The sequence below is a fragment of the Arachis duranensis genome, chromosome 5 (genome assembly GCF_000817695.3).
Source record: "Arachis duranensis cultivar V14167 chromosome 5, aradu.V14167.gnm2.J7QH, whole genome shotgun sequence".
NCBI classification, from domain to species: domain Eukaryota; kingdom Viridiplantae; phylum Streptophyta; class Magnoliopsida; order Fabales; family Fabaceae; genus Arachis; species Arachis duranensis.
Window position 1 is genome coordinate 65,667,699 of NC_029776.3, and position 17,085 is coordinate 65,684,783.

At 37.1% G+C, this 17,085-nt stretch overlaps 2 protein-coding genes across 2 annotated transcripts; both read left to right on the forward strand.

The window, feature by feature from the left end:
* Positions 1–3,074: 3,074 nt before the first annotated feature.
* Positions 3,075–4,699, forward strand: LOC107489428 (uncharacterized). Its single transcript, XM_016110179.1, has 2 exons — positions 3,075–3,307; positions 4,048–4,699. Exons 1-2 carry the CDS (start codon positions 3,075–3,077, stop codon positions 4,697–4,699), a joined length of 885 nt encoding a protein of 294 aa, XP_015965665.1.
* A 688-nt stretch (positions 4,700–5,387) lies between these two features.
* LOC107489429 (uncharacterized mitochondrial protein AtMg00860-like) lies at positions 5,388–5,762 on the forward strand. The gene has a single exon (XM_016110180.1). The coding sequence runs from the start codon at positions 5,388–5,390 to the stop codon at positions 5,760–5,762; it is 375 nt and encodes a 124-aa protein (XP_015965666.1).
* The last annotated feature ends 11,323 nt before the right edge of the window (positions 5,763–17,085 follow it).

The following is a 17,085-nucleotide window of genomic DNA, read 5'->3' on the forward strand; positions in this document are numbered from 1 at the left end:
GATCTAACCTCCTTGCACTCGGCAGAGTTTTTCTAGAGCTACAAAAGTCCAAATGGAGAGTTCTTAATGGATGTGAAAAGATGACTTTCAGAGCTTTCCAACAGTATATAATAGTCCATACTCTGCTTCAGATTAGAAGGCCCAAAACTTGCGTCCAACGCTAGCTTCCTACCCCCTTCTAGGCATCCGGCGCCCAAGGAGCAGAGACCAGCATCCAAATGCTCAGAGAGGACCCCCTAACCAGCGTTCAACGCCCTAGAGGCCTTCTAGCACGTGGATCTCATCAAATCTTAGTCCAAACACTCACCAAGTGTGCCCCATAAGTGGATTTTAGCCCTGAATAGACTGTTTTATGTTTACTAGTCATCTGTTTAATATTTAAGAGTTATTTTGCATGATCTTCAATGACAATCAGCCCTATTTTCGTTTATACATTGTATTTTCATTTTAATACGAGTTTCTAAATCTCCTAGGTTGATGGGAGGAGCCCTATTAAGTCCTATGAATTAATAAAAGTATTATTCCCTATTAATAAATGCGTTGAACTAGCATTTGGTTATCACATTCTACATGGGTTCAGAGTGCGTCTTTTATCAGACAATGATGAACCGCCAGCTTGATTATACATCTCTTAGACGACTAATCCACAACTTCGTTGGGGAGTTCTCGAGACACCAGTTCAGCATATTTAAGGGGAGATTAGGGTCTCTGTGGTAGAGGCTAGCACCCGAAAGTTGCAGCATCCTCTGAACTGAAAGATCCGACCTTGTCTGTGGCATTTTGAGTGGGATCACTAAGGAGGATTGACGGCAGGAGTATTGGCGGCTTCTCAAACTAGCGTCAATCACATACATCCTGCCATAGAAGAAGTCATTCACACTTGAAGAAGACAGTAATACCAGAGTTAATCCAAAAGGAAAAGGCATCTCCAAACCTTACCCAATTCTGTATCCCTGTTTATATTCATCTAGGTTTTAAGATTATCATTATAATTCCATCTTCCAAATCAAAATAATCAACTCTTTTATCTGCCTGACTAAGACCTGCAAGATAACCATAGCTTTCTTCAAACCACAATCCTCGTGAGATCAACCCTGACTCACTCAGGTATTACTTGGACGAACCAGAGCACTTGCTAGTTCAGTTGTACGAAGCATGGGGATTCGTGCACCAAGTATTTGGTGCCGTTGTCGGGGATTGTTCGTGTTTCAACAACTGACGAATTATCTTGTTCCTTAGATCAGGTATTCTCTCTATGTTTTGCACGATTATTTTATTTTATTTTCCTTTTTTTCAAAAAAAATTCAAAAACCTTTTTCAAAAATATTTTTTCTTTTCTTGGTTAATCTTTGTTCTTTGTTTGAGTCTTTTTGTTCTTGTTCTTGGTGATTTTCATTTTCTTTGAGTCTTTCTTTTTAAAAATTTTCAAAAATAGTTTCTTTCGTTAAATCTTGTGTCAAACTTTAAGTTTGGTGTCTTCTTATGTGTTTTCTTTAAATTTTTCGAAAATTTTATGTTTGGTTTTCAAAAATTTTAAGTCTTGTGTCTTTTACATGTTCTTGTGTTCTTTGAATTTTTTAAGTTCTATTCTTGGTGTTCTTCTTAATCTTCAAAGTGTTATTGTGTTTTCTTTTTGTTTTGATCTAAAAATTTTTAAGTTTGGTGTCCCTTGGTGTTTTTCTTTAAATTTTCGCACACTAGGACCATTTAGATCTAAAAATTTTAAGTTTGGTGACTTTTGTGTGTTTTTTCTCTTTCTTCATTAAATTCAAAAATAAAAATAATATCTTTTCTAATTTTATTTTTATTAATTCTTCAAAAATTCTAACTAAAAATTCAGATTTTAATTTTAAAATTTTTATATTATCTTATCTTAGTTTTAAATTTCAAAATTCAAATCTTTTTAAAATCAAATCTATTCAAAAAATCTTATCTTTTTCAGAAATCTTATCTTCTTCAAAAATATTATCTTATCTTATTTGAAAATTCAAAATTCAAAATTCAAAATTTAAATTTCAAATTTTAAAAATCAAACCTTTTCAAAATTTAAATCTTTTTCAAATCTTTATCTTATCTTGTTGACTTTTTCACAATTCAAAATTTAAAATTTCAAAATTTAAATTTCAAATTTTTTAATTTAAAAACTTATCTTCTTTTAACTTTCTTATCTTGTCTTACCCAACTTATCTTTTCTAGTTTCAAATTTTAAATTCAAATATTTTCTAATCTTTATATCTTATCTTGTTTTCAAATCTTTTCTAGTTAGTTACTTATCTTCTCTCTCTTCTTTTGCAAAACTTCCTAACTAATTCTTCTCTCTCATAATTTTTTAAAATTCCCTTCTATTTCTCTCTCCTCTTTTTCAAAATACATAATTAAATTTTCAATTCTTTTTAATTAATTAACCTTTATTTCTCGAAATAAATAAATAAATAAAATAAAATAAAAAATATTTTAATTCTTGTTTATCTTCTTTTACTTCTTCTATCCACCTTCTTCTTTCTCTTCTTCTACCTTTCTTCATGATGAACCCAAATGGGAATGAAAAGTTTGGAAGAACTCTGGGATCTTATACAAATCCCACTGCTGACTTCTATAGAAGAAGTATTAGCATACCTCACAAAAGAGCAAGTAGCTTTGAACTAAATTCTCAACTCATTACTATAGTGCAGCAAAAATGCCAGTATTCAGGACTTCCACAAGAAGAACTTGTTGAGTTCCTGGTAGATTTCTTAAAGATTGCTGACACAGTTCACAATTAGGGCATCGACCTAGATTTCTTCAGACTATTGCTCTTTTCTTTTGCTGTAAAGGTCCAAAGAAAGAGGTGGTTGGATAACCAGCCTAAAGCAAGCTTGAAAACATGGAAACAATTAGTAGACAAGTTTTTAAATCAATACTTTCCTCTAAGAAAGATAACCCAGTTGAGACTGGACATTCAAGATTTCAAACAAGGAGATAATGAATCCCTTTATAATGCCTTGGAGAGGTATAGAATGATGCTAAGAAAATGTCCCATTGAAATGTTTTCAGAATGGGTACAATTAGACATCTTCTATTATGGACATTCAGACATGGCTAGAATGTTTTTGAACCACTCTGCTAGAGGTTCCATACACATGAGAAAGACCATTAAAGAGGCTCGCGAGCTTATTGAGACATTTGCCACTAATCAGCATCTGTACTCAGCTGCTAAGACTTCTATGAAAGAAGAGGTTAAGGCCATATCTACTGAACATAACCCTCTAGAGCCAAATGGGCCATTGACTCAGCAATTGCACGCCCTTGTCCAGCAACTACTGGCACTGTAAGAGGCTTTGCAAAAAACTTGGGCTTCTAATAGGAGAGTAGAAGCCCAGCTGAATCAAACAAGGCAGCAGTTATCTAAGCAGATAATAGAGGAATGCTAGACCATTCAACTAAGGAGTGGGAAAACCTTGAATACCCAACCTCAGAACAACAGAAGGTTAGGAAAAGAACAACTGACAGAGGATAACCAGGTCTCTGCACAAGATAACTCTGGGCATTCAAACGCCTAGGGAGGTATCACTCTTGGCGTTGAACGCCATGATAGGGCAGAGATTGGGCGTTCAAATGCCCAAGGGGGCAGCACCCTTGGCGTTGAATGCCTATAGGGGAATGATGCCCCTGGCGTTGAATGTAGGAAGGAGGCAGCAACATGGCCGTTGAATGCCCAAGCAAGGGACGCCAGTCACATACTGATAGAAACCCTCCTAAGCAAGCTAGTAACCCCCATTTCAATACACATGGCACTCAGCCTTCATCAACCAAAGTTAATGAGTGTAAGGCTAAAATGCCACTTCCTCATAAGCTCCATCAGGAGGAAAATGATAAATAATTTTCCCACTTTGTAGATTATCTCAGAACACTAGAGATCAAGATCCCTTTTTGCAGAGGCTCTTGAACAGATACTTTCTTATGCTAAGTTTATGAAGGACATCTTAAGTTATAAGAAGGATTGGAGAGAGACAGAAATAGTCCTCCTCACTGAAGAGTGCAGTGCAATCATTCAAAACAACTTACCAGAGAAATTAAGGATTTTGGAAGCTTTATGATACCGTGCACTCTAGGTGATGCTTGTACAAGGACAGCTCTATGTGACCCTGGAGCAAGCATCAACCTTTTACCTGCTTTATTATTAATAGAGAAGCTTTGCTTAACTAATAAAGTCAAACCAACCCGCATATGCCTTCAACTTGCTGATGGTTCTATTAAGATACCATCAGGCATAATTGAAGACATGATTGTTAGGGTTGGACCCTTTGCTTTTCCCATTGACTTTGTGGTGTTGGATATGGAAGGGCACAAGAGTGCATCCCTTATCCTAGGGAGACCCTTCCTAGTTATAGGACGGACCCTCATTGATGTTAAAAAAAGGGAAGTAACCTTGAGAGTCAATGAGGAAAAGTTCATACTGAATACTGTCAAGGCTATGCAGCATCCAGACACCCTTGAGGAATGCATGAACATTGACCTCATTGATTCCCTAGTGGAAGAAGTAAGTATGGTTGAAAGTCTCAAGGAAGGGTTGAATGACATCCTTACAGATGCCCAGCTTGATTTAGAGGAACTCCCGAAATCCCTGAGGAAAAAGAGAAACCTCCAAAGCTTGAGCTTAAGCCATTACCATCCTCCTTTAAATATGCATTTCTGGGAGATGGAGATACTTATCCGGTGATCATAAGCTCTGCCTTAGAGCCACAGGAAGAAGAGGCACTCATTCAAGTGCTAAAAACACACAAGGCTACCCTTGGGTGGACCATAAGTGACCTTAAGGGCATTAGCCCGACCCAATACATGCACAAAATCCTGCTGGAGGATAACACCAAACTAGTGGTGCAACCACAAAGGCGACTGAATCCAACTAGGAAGGAAGTAGTGCAAAAGGATGTCACTAAGCTCTTGGAGGATGGAATTATTTATCCCATTTCTGATAGCCCTTGGGTGAGTCCTGTCCATGTTGTTCCCAAGAAAATAGGCATGATAGTGGTTCATATTGAAAAAAATAAACTGATTCCTACAGGATTGAATATAGAAGACTCAAGATGCCACCAGGAAAGATCATTTTCCTTTACCCTTCATTGACCAAATACTAGAAAGACTAGCAGGTCATGCTTTTTATTATTTGTCCATCTGGAGTATTTGCATATAGAAGAATGCCATTTGGTCTGTGCAATGCACCTCCCACATTTAAGAGATGTATGCTCTCCATCTTCTCTGATATGGTAGATATGTTCCTTGAAGTATTCATGGATGACTTCTCTATTTTTGGAGACTCATTTGATTCCTGCTTTGATCATCTGGCCCTAGTCTTGAAAAGATGCCAAGAAGCAAACCTAGTTCTAAACTGAGAAAAATGCCCTTTCATGGTGACTGAAGGCATTGTTCTTGGACATCAAATTTCAAATAACGAAATAGAAGTTGATCAAGCTAAGGTAGAGGTGACTGAACGATTGCCACCACCAACTAATGTCAACGCAATCAGAAGTTTCCTAGGACATGCAGGATTTTACAAGAGATTCATAAAAGATTTCTCTAAAATTGCAAAACCCCTGTGTAATCTCTTAGCCAATAACTTCCCACTTGTCATTGACCAAGAATGTTTGTATGCCTTTGAAACTCTGAAGGCCAAGCTTGTGACTACTCCTATCATCTCTGCACCCAATTGGCATTTGCCATTCGAACAAATGTGTGACGCCAGTAATCAGGCCATTGGCGTAGTTTTGGGTTCAGAGACTTGAGAAGCTTCTGCATGTCATTTACTATGCTAGTTGTGTATTAAATGATGCTTAAAGAAACTACACTACTACAGAAAAGGAGCTACTTACAGTGGTTTATGCCATTTATAAGTTCATATCCTACCTAGTAGGATCTAAGGTCATTATCTATACTGACCATGCTGCTCTAAAGTATCTACTCACCAAGCAGGATTCTAAGCCCAGACTTATAAGATGGGTATTACTCCTGCAAGAGTTTGATATAGAAATTAGAGACAGAAAAGGCACAGAAAATCTAGTGGCTGACCACTTGTCTAGGATTGTGCCAGTGGTAAGGACTTCTCCTCCCTCCACTGACATATCAGAATCCTTTCCAGATAAGCAACTCTATGCCATCTGGACAGCACCTTGGTTTGCAGACATTGCAAAGTACAAGGCTATAAGGTTCATTCCCAAAGAATTTACCAGGCAGCAAGCCCAGAAACTCATGCATGATGCAAAGTACTACTTGTGGGATGAACCATATCTCTTTTAGAGAGATGCTCTGATAGAATAATCTGATGGTACGTGTCTAAAGATGAGACACAGAGAATCCTATGGCATTGCCATAGCTCAGACTATGGAGAAAATTTTGGAGGTGAGCGGACAGCCACCAAGGTTCTCCAAAGTGGCTTTTATTGGCCTACTCTCTTTAAGGACTCTAGAGAGTTTGCCCGTAACTGTGATAGTTGCTAAAGGACTGGCAATCTCCCTCATGGTCACGGCATGCCTCAGCAAGGAATCCTAGAGATTGAGTTGTTTGATGTATGGGGTATCGACTTCATGGGACCCTTCCCACCTTTATACCCAAACACCTACATCCTGGTTGTAGTAGACTATGTGTCTAAATGGGTTGAAGTAATAGCAACACCCACTAATGACATGAGAGTAGTAATGAAGTTCCTCCCAAAGAACATCTTCAACAGATTTGGTGTCTTTAGGACACTAATTAGTGATGGAGGTACTCATTTCTGCAACAGACAGCTGGATTCTGTCTTAAGCCGTTACGGAGTTCGCCACAAAGTAGCAACACCGTATCATGCCTAAACAAATGGGCAAGCCAAAGTCTCAAATAGAGAACTAAAGCGAATCCTAGAGAGGACAGTAAGCACCTCTAGAAAGGATTGGGCTAGAAAGCTTGATGATGCTTTGTGGGCATACAGAACAACTTTCAAAACCCCTATAGGAACATCACCACACAAGCTGGTGCATGGAAAATCCTGTCATTTGCCAGTGGAACTAGAACATAAAGCCTATTGGGCTACTAGATTCTTCAACCTTGATGCTAAAGCAGCAGAGAAATGGCTGTTCCAACTAAATGAGTTGGATGAATTTCGCTTAGCTGCATTTGAAAATGCAAATATCTATAAGGAAAAAGCAAAAAGGTGGCATGACAAGAAAATATCTTCTAGAGTCTTTGAACCATGATAGAAGGTCCTGCTCTTCAACTCAAGTCTCAAATTATTTCCTGGGAAACTCAAATCCCGTTGGATGGGACTCTATGTGATTACTAGTGTATCGCCTTACAGGCATATAGAACTTTAAGGTAAAGATCCTAAAAACAAGTTTACCGTTAATTGAGAGAGAGTTAAGCATTACCTTGAAGGAGATATAAAGCTAGAAGGCTCAACACTGGTACTAAGTTATGTACAGTGAAGTCCAGCTAAAGATATTAAAGAAGCACTTGTTGGGAGGCAACCCAACCTTAATTAATTATTTTTTTAATTTTGTTTTTTTAAGTTATTTTTTTAGGGTCATGATCATGTGAAGCAATCAGAATAGAGACAAAATTATTCAGCAGTGAAAATAGAACACTCTGGATAGAGTGTTGTTGGAGTTAAACGCCAGCCAGGGAGTAGACCCTGGGCGTTCAATGCCAGTACAGAAGGTAGGGAATCTGAATTCCCTAGCCTCTCAGGACTAGTGGGTCCCACAGCATCTTTACTTACCCTACCTATCATATTTTCTCGAGGACGAGCAAAACTCTTAAGTTTGGTGTTGCAAAAGCTTTGCGTTGTGACTTCTACCACTCTTAAGTATAGAAGAAGATCAAAGGGCTATAAGGGAAGAACAACAAATACAAATGAGTGATATTGAAAACATCAAGCATCACATTGGATCCTCAAGGAGGAGCACTAGCTGCCACCATTAAAGGTGGATTCGTTCTCTTAATCTTCTTTTCTTTTGTTGTTTTTCTGTTTTCTATTATGTTTTATCTATTCTCTTGTTCTTATTGCATGATCATTTGCATTTATGTCTTAAAGATATGAATTATTCCATGTATCTATCGCCTTGCTTAAAAGAAAAAAAATTTAACTGAAAAAGAAAATTAAGATGCATGAATTTCAAGTTTATAATAAGAATAGTTCAATTATCTTGATGTGGTGGCATTGCTTTTGTTTTCTAAATGTATGAATGAACAGTGCATATTTGAAATTGAAATTAAGAATGTTGTCTCTTGAAAGAATGACGATAAAAGTGAAGTATTATTGGTAATCTGAAAAATCTCAAAAATTGATTCTTGAAGCAAGAAAAGGTAGCAAAAGAAAAAGAAAAAGCATGTTGCAAACGAAAAAAAGAAAGCATGCGAAAAAAAAGCAGAAAAAGCCAATAACCCTTTAAACCAAAAGGCATGGGTAAAAGGATCCAAGGCTTTGAGCATCAATGGTTAGGAGGGCCTAAAGGAAACAAAAGTCTGATCTAAGCGGCTTAACCAAGCTGTCCCTAACCATGTGCTTGTGGCGTGAAGGTGTCAAGTTAAAAGCTTGAGACTAAGCAGTTAAAGTCGTGATCCAAAGCAAAAAGAGTGTGCTTAAGAACTCTGTACACCTTTATCTGGGGATTCTAGCAAAGCTGAATCATAATCCAAAAGGGTTCACCCAGTTAAAGTGTCTGTGACATTTTTGTATCCGATGGTAATACTGGAAAACAAAGTACTTAGGGCCACGGCCAAGACTCTAAAAGTTGTGTTCAAGAATAAAAAAAAACTAAACTAGGAGAGTCAATAATATCATCTGGATTCTAAGTTCCTAAAGAGACCAACACTTCTGTGTTTTAATGGATAGTGAGATGCCATGACTATTTAGAAACAAAAAGCTACTAAGTCCTGCTCATCTAATTGAAACTGGGCTTCATTGAAAACTCTGAACTTTATTGTATCGTAATCTTCTTTTTATCCTACTGTGTTTTTAGTATGTTTTGTTCAGTTTTTATTTAGTTTTCATAGGTTTTAGTGTTAAATTCACTTTTTTAGACTCTAATTTGATTTTGTGTATTTTTATGCAATTTCAGGTATTTTCTGGCAGAAATTAAGTTGCTGGAGTAAAAGTCTGATTCAGAGACAGAGAAAGCACTACAGATGCTGTCTTGATCTGACCTCCTTGCACTGGGAAGAGCTTTTCTGGAGCTACTGACAAATCCCATTTGTACGGTTTATCTTGTATTGATTTTAAGGGATTTTAATACCTTTTACCCATATTTATTCAATGAATTACCATGGTTTTGTGATTGTCTCCTTATTTGTGCTTAGATGTGAAAACATGCTTTCTATACCTTAAATTAGCTTAATTCAATTCACCTTTGATTCCACTAGATGCCTTGATGTGTTTGTTAGTGATTTCAGATTGAAAAGGCTAAGAATGGATCAAAGGAGTGAAGAGAAAAGCATGCAAAGTGGAGAAATCATGAAAAGTCAAAGAAGTTGAGCTCGCCCATGGACGCGTACGCGTGCTGTGCGCGTACGCGTCGGTGCTGGTTTATGATTTTGTAATGAAAATGCACCCAACAAACTCTCAAGGGTTGTGGGGCCCAATTCCAACCAACTTTGGCGCCTAAACTGCTATTTAAAGCCAATGATTGAAGACCAAAGGGAGAGAACTCACTTTAGTTCATTCATTCTCATTAGGATTAGTTTAGAAGTAGTTTCTAGAGAGAGAAGCTCTCACTTCTCTCTAGGATTAGGATTAGGATTAGGTTTAGTTCTTAGATCTAGATTTTAATTCATCTTCTTCTACTTCTATCTTCTCAATTCCTTGTAGTTACATTCATTCTTCTTTCATTCTTTTGTTGTAATTTCCTTTATGTTGTTCTTGTGTTTTGTTGTAGATCTACTATTGTTCCTTCTATTTTCTTCCAATTCAATAAAGGTAATTCCATAATAAATGTGTTTCTTTTGATTGTTGTTGTTAATTCCTTTCAATAATTGTTGTTAGATTTCATTCTTGTTGTCAATTTACTATGCTTTTCTTTTGTGCCTTCCAAGTGTTTGATGAGTTGGATTTTAGTGTAGGTTTTGTTCTTCTTGGCCTAGGTAGAGTAATTAGTGACTCTTGAGTTATCAAATTCCTTTATTGATTGATAATTAGAAGTTGCTAATTGATTTGAATGTCTCTAAAGCTAGTCTTTCCTTTAGGAGTTGATTAGGACTTGAGGAATCAAATTGATTCATCCACTTGACTTTCCTCCATGGTTAGAGGTTAACTAAGTGGGAGTAATGGACAATTTGTTATCACAATTGAGGAGGATAACTAGGATAGGACTTTTAGTTCTCATATCTTGCCAAGAGCTTTGTTAGTTGTTAGTTTATTTTCTTTGCCATTTATATTTCTTGTCTAAAATCTCAAAAACCCCAAAATAACTCACAACCAATAACAAGACACTTTATTGTAATTCCTAGGGAGAATGACCAGAGGTTCCAATACTTTGGTTTATAAATTTAAGGGTTTGTTTTAGTGACAAACAACTTTTTGTATGAAAGGATTATTGATTGGTTTAGAAACTATACTTGCAACGAGAATTCATTTGTGAAATTCTATACCATCAAAAAGCCAATCATCAAAATGGCGCCGTTGCCGGGGAATTGCAATGGTATTATATTATTGGTTATTGTACATATGTGAATAGTGTGAATATCTTGCTTTTTTGCTTTGTTTGCTATTTGTAGAATTTTGTTTCTCTTATTTTCTATTAGCTTTTGATTTTTGTTTTCTCTTTTCATCATGAATTCTCACTTTGGCTATGAGTGTGATTACAACTATGTTGTAGGTGATGAGAACTTCAATGAGAATGTGTATCAAGGATGGGACACTCAAAGGTGGGAGGAGCTATATGCATATGATCAATCTTCATGGCAACAACCTCCACCAATGCACTATGAAGAAGAGCCATTCTATAATGCACACCAATCAAATGGTTATGGTGAATCTCCTTGTGACTTTCAAGAACCACCACCATATGCTTATGAGTCATATCCTCAACATGAACCATACTCACAAGCCCTCTACCACCAAGCACCTTCATATGACCCTAATCCATATCCATCCTACCAACAATCATATGAGCCATATGAACCACACATGGAACCACCACCACTCCAACATCAACATTTTCAAGAGCCACTCCCACCATATTATTACCAAGATGAACCACCTCCAATATATGAAACTTTCCAACCACAAGATGAATATTACTTTCCACCACAACCTCCCATAGAAGAATACTCATGTCCTTCAATCCAAGAGCCCTATGATCCTACTCACGATATCCAAGCGGACCAAGAATCAAGGGATCATCTCAAGGAACCATTGGATCAACTTCAAGCAACCATGGAGTGTGTTGTGCAACAAGTGGAAAAAGTGGAGAATGTTGAACCACCACACCCTAATTATGATGAACCACCTTCCTATTATGAACCCTTCTCCCAATATGATGAACCCTCCTATCCACCCCAACCTCTAATGGATGAAACCCTCGGTGTTCTTCTTCAAGGACAAGAGGAGATGACAAGGGATGTGCAACAATTCATGACCGCCTTGGATGAGGTGGTAAACCGGCTAGCATCCCAACTTTTGGACACTCAAGGAACTCTCATGGCTATATGTGGAAAATCAAAAGAAAAGCATAGAATGAAGGAGAGATTGGAAACTCCAGTGGAAAAGGAGGAATGCCACTTTGTGTTAGAACAATTGGAGGAGCCTTTGATTATTGAAGACAAGGAAGAAGTGGTAGAAGACTTAAGAGATGCGGAGCTTCCATAGGAACATAGAGTTGAAGAAAACCCCTCCAAGATGATTGAAATTAATGCTAGGGAGGAAAGTGCACACCTTCCAAGGCATACTCCATATGAATACTTGGATGGGATAGAGCAAGAATTGAGTTCCCTTGGTGATGAAGATCAAGCATCAAGTCTTAGTGGTGAAGAATCCTTTGAGCATGAAGAACCTTCTCCGGTTGGATTTGGAAGCGTTGAGGAGGTAAATTTTTCTCACCCTCCCTATTATGATTTAAGTAAGGGAAAAGGTTTTGATAAAATTGTTGAATAAAGGATTGAGATTAAGAGATCTTGTGAAGAGGTGGAAGTCCCTAGAAATAGAAGAACGAGGGTTGGTTATGCTTTGTCAAGATCTTTAGAAGCATCTTTGCCTAGGTTGCCATCTACACCTTCATTTGAGTGGGTGAAATTCATTTCTATTAGCTTCATTATCCCAATTGAATATGGTTTGCTTGAAACGGATGGCCAACTTAGGGAATTTTGTGGGATGAAGCATAAGCGGAAAAGGTTTTGTGGTGGGCATTGCAAATCAAGGCTCATTATGGTTGATGCATCAAACATGAGATATAAAGGTTGGAGTAGTGCTCAAATAGATGGGCCTAGGAGGATTGTTGGCCACTATATAGAGAATTCACCTTACTCACCACCCGATTGGACTAATAATGATGATCAACCTCAAGACGGGTGTGAAAACAAAGTGTGGGATCCCGGATTACAAGAAGAGGACCAACTTTGGGAGCCCCAAACTTGTGAAGAACTCCATCAAGACTTGGCTCAATACATGAAGAATCTTGGGGCACAATGGAGAACCAAGCATTGGTGGGAGTTCCAAGATGAATACAAGCACAAGCCACCTTGATGAGGAGCTCCCCATAAGTCCAACTTAAGGACAATAAACAAAAGTGCTAGGTGGGAGACACCCCACCATGGTAACTTCTTTTCATATTCTCTTTTGTACATATCGGTAAAAGTAGTTTAATTTCATGTTTTGATTAGTTTGTTGAGTTTAATTAGTATTTTATCATGTTAAATAAGGTTTTATGGTGTTTTGGTAGCTGTTTGGAGGTTTGGAATGCTTGGATTGGTGCAAAAACATAGAAAAATTTTGAAAAACAGAGCACCATCCACGCGTAAGCGCATTGTGTGCGTACGCGTGCATCCAGCGTTTTGGATCATTCACGCGAGCGCGCCACGTGTGTGTACGCGTGGATTGAGAAGTTCCACCTTCCAACCAAAAACCCAAGAGTTAGGCCTACACTGTGCAGAAATTGGGCCTGAGGCATAACCCCACTCGCGCGCACTCGCACACGACGTGTACGCGCCATTCTCGAAATAAACCATCAGCGCACGCGCGTCATGTACGCGTACGCGTGGATGCCCTCATTTCAAACAATTCTTTTCCTCTCTTCTTTCCATTTCTTTCCTTCTCCTTTCTTCTTCCCTTCTTCTACCCCTCATCCAACACCTCCAAACACCATTGATAACCATTTATTTTAGTTAACTAATTAGTTAGTCAGTTAGTTGATAGTTAGTTTTAGTTAGTTCTTCATTTCATTTTCTCTTTATCATTGTAAGTGTTGGATTGGTATTCTTGTTTACCACTACTTGCTGCTGAGTATTAAAAAGGAAAAACAATGCCCAGAAACAAGGAAAGGAAAAACAATGCTCAGCTCACCAAGTGAGCATTATCGAGAGCACTAAAGAAATAATTCAAAGAAAATAAGTTGCAAGTGCATGCTCCAAGGCTTGAACCCATGACCTAAGGGGAGGGGGGAAGCGCTACTCCAAAGGAAAACAAGCCAAAAATTAACAAAATGCCACCTCCAGGATTCGAACTCAACACCTCAAGGAAGAGAGGAGAGAGAAGCGCTACTTCCTTCACAAAGGAAAATTCAGCGCATGCTTCCCTCAAGTTTCGAACCAAGGACCTCCCTTGGAAGAGCCAATGCTCAGCTCACTTAGTGAGCAGAGCACTACACTTGGTGCACCACACACAAGCGCAACACAGGCCAGGGAAATGGAGCACGCATCATGACAAGGCAAGGAGCACAAGGCGCGCAACAATTTTGCACCAAGGCACCAATGCTCAGCTCACTCCCCCAACATTGCACGCTACAAGGGAACCCACACACAAGGCCTCAATGCTCAGCTCAACTTGTGAGCTGAGCATCCTCCTGGGAGCAATTTTCACATGGGCAAAAAATTCAATAAAAATCCAAATTAATTCAATTCTTTTCCAAATTGAATCAAGGCCAACCAAACCCATTTCTCCTCAAATCCAAAGCAAGCAAAGCCCACATCATCACTCAAAGGCACAAGAACAAGCTAGATTAGGAATTTTATTTTGTGAATTTTTAATTTCAATTTCATTTTATTTTCACTTTGTAAAGCCTATATAAGGCATCATTTTCATCTTTGTAAGGGGGGAGGCTCCATTAGAAGGATTGGAGGCTAGCTCCACTAGGGAGTAGTAGGATTAGAGAGCTCTCTCTTTAGTTTTCATTTTCTATTTTTGAATTTCAGATTGAGTTTGGAAGGAATTCTGTTTTCATTCTCCATCTGCAACTTCTCTTGTTATTTTTCTGCATAATTCAAGAAACTGTGATTTGAATCAAAGCTTTTATTTACTGCTTCCATCTTTCTTTTTTTTCTTCAATCTGTTTGCTATTGAATCAAGGAAGGAATTGAGATCTAGACTTGTTTTCTAGTCTCTTTGATTTCCTGAGATCTTAAATTTTATTTTGCAATTGAGTTGAGCTCCTGGTTTTCCTTTTACTTTTACTGTTTTATTGAAATTGTCAAGTGTTCTTTGATATTTGAGAATTGATCTTAGTCTTCTTGCTGGTTTATTTTTCTGCTACAATTTCCTTCTCCACAATTTTTACTTTATGTTCTATTGCTCCCAATTTACTTTCCTGCACGTGTGTTCCTCTGCATTTTACATTTGAGCTACTGTGATCTGAATTTAATTTTCCTGCACTTTAAATTTCCTGTCACTTGTTCTCAAGATCTCTTTGATTGCTTATTTCATTGCCCCTTTAATTTCCAGCACCCAATCCCCTTTACATCTGATGCAATTTACATTTCCTGCAATTTAAGTTTCAGCTATTTTACTTTCTTGCACTTTAAGTTTCTGCAATTTTACTTTCTGCATTTTAATTTTCCTTACTATTTACATTCTGCTGCAACAATTGTCACTCACCTATGTTAGCTTGACTAAACTAATCACCCACTAAAGTTCCTTGATCCATCAATCCCTGTGGGATTGACCTCACTCTAAGTGAGTTATTATTACTTGATGCGACCCGGTACACTTGCCGGTGAGTTTTGTGTTGGATCGTTTTCCACACATCAGGTATAAACTCTCTTAACTCAACTTTTAATTATTTAATTGACTGGCTAAAATTCTCCGGTCTTACATTCATCATATCAATGCACATAATTATTTCCCTTTACTCGTATAATAATGTTTCAACTGACCTTGTTCCTGCTTAATACTGGTGTGAATTATTAAACCTAAGGTGTGATATTGTGACTGGATTTGTTTTGATTGAAGTTGTCTCAATGATATTTGCTTTCTTCCCTTATTCCTACCGTCATCATTCATTGCATCAAGGTCTAGTTGTATGAAATAAATGTAACTTGTAATACTAAAGCAATAATACAAAAAGTAAATTTGTTTGAAACTCAGGGATTGAATTTCTAAATGATGGAAGAATGTATTGACCAAAAATTAAATAAATAGAAAATGAAATGTCATTGGTGAGGAAGGAGAAGGAGATAACTGGCGATATTAATAATGGCAAAACAAATCGGACAGACAAAAAGTGTTCGAGAGAAAAAAAAGTAAAATATATCAACGATAACGGCACCGTCGGAGGAATCTATTGTCGCTACCATCGAGCTATAGAGGAAGACTGAGTGACGTCAATGGAGAGACATGTCGTCACTCTCACTGCTACTATTGTTCTTGACGCAGTTCAGACCAAGATTGAAAAGAAAGACAATGCTTGATTGCAAACTTGAGCAAGAGAGAGGACTCATGCCTGGTGGAGAACCAAATAAAGAAAGACAATGAAAGAGGTATAGCAGAGGTGGAAGACATTGTTGTTGGAGCTACTCAAAACTGTCACCAACTTTGCCTTGTCTTTAATCCTTCTCAACTACTTGGATTTCAACCCCTAATCTCTAACTTGATGGTCTTCCAGTGTTGGTCTTCATTCCCGTAAGATCAATGTTTAAGTAGACTTTATTATCTATAATTGTTTGGATTTGCATCTATAATTATTTTGATATATACTACTTTGAACTTATAATTATACATACAAAATTACTATCAAAATTACTAGTAAAAGATTTTAATTTGACATGAATAATCAATTTATTAGAACTAAATATTTATTCATGGAAAATTCATTTTTAATCTGCACATGAGACTATATATTTTTATGAGACTATATAATTTTAAAATTAATTATTGATACTTGCTATTCTGAAATTGTGAAAGTTGTTGGAATCCTTTATGATTTAGAAGGCATGATTGGAAATAATTTGTACGAGAAAGTATTGATTGATCTAATTTGAGATTTTTTATATTTGAAAGATTTAATAGCTAGCTATATTTTGAATTACACGTTTTAAATTAGTCTGGGAGACTCATATTAGAAAACTATAGTTAACGACAGTGATAATGTTAACCTATATGCATTTGGCTGAGACCTCAATTTTGTATGGACACACGAGAGGAAAGCGCCCAAGTGTGGACTATTTGATTTGATTTTTGTATTGATAACTCCCTTATTAATCCAATTTTTTGTGTAAATTATTATTTTCTAAAACTCTTGATAATATTGTTTATATGGTCTCATATAGATTATAGATGTATTGTCTAGTCACTGAGTTGTAAAATCCACTCCATTTTTCTAAAAATATTTTTTCAGAAAATAAATGCTTGAATATGTGAGCCTTTCTATTCAATAGTAGATATGTAATGAGTATCTATTCTTTGTTCAATTTCTAGTTGTTATATGCTCTGTATGTCACAGGTAGGATCCAACCATATTTATTTTACATTTTTATTAAAAATGTGTAACTATTCATTCAAGTACTTGTAAATCTATTAAAAATATTTATAACTTTCTTATTTAACTTATATTCGAATCTGCTAGGCTTGATAGGGAACTATTTTTCTGAGAGCCAGTCATAACTCATTTTGGACCATTACATTCTCTATTTATGGAGTCCCAAACCTTCACGATT

What these genes read in the sequence shown, in the direction of transcription:
- LOC107489429 (XM_016110180.1), top strand. Translation starts at nt 5,388, where the DNA reads ATGGTGACTGAAGGCATTGTTCTTGGACATCAAATTTCAAATAACGAA.
- LOC107489428 (XM_016110179.1), top strand. Translation starts at nt 3,075, where the DNA reads ATGGCTAGAATGTTTTTGAACCACTCTGCTAGAGGTTCCATACACATG. An exon ending in GTCCAGCAACTACTGGCACT is followed by an intron (nt 3,308 to 4,047) that starts GTAAGAGGCTTT and finishes ACAACTTACCAG; the next exon opens with AGAAATTAAGGATTTTGGAA.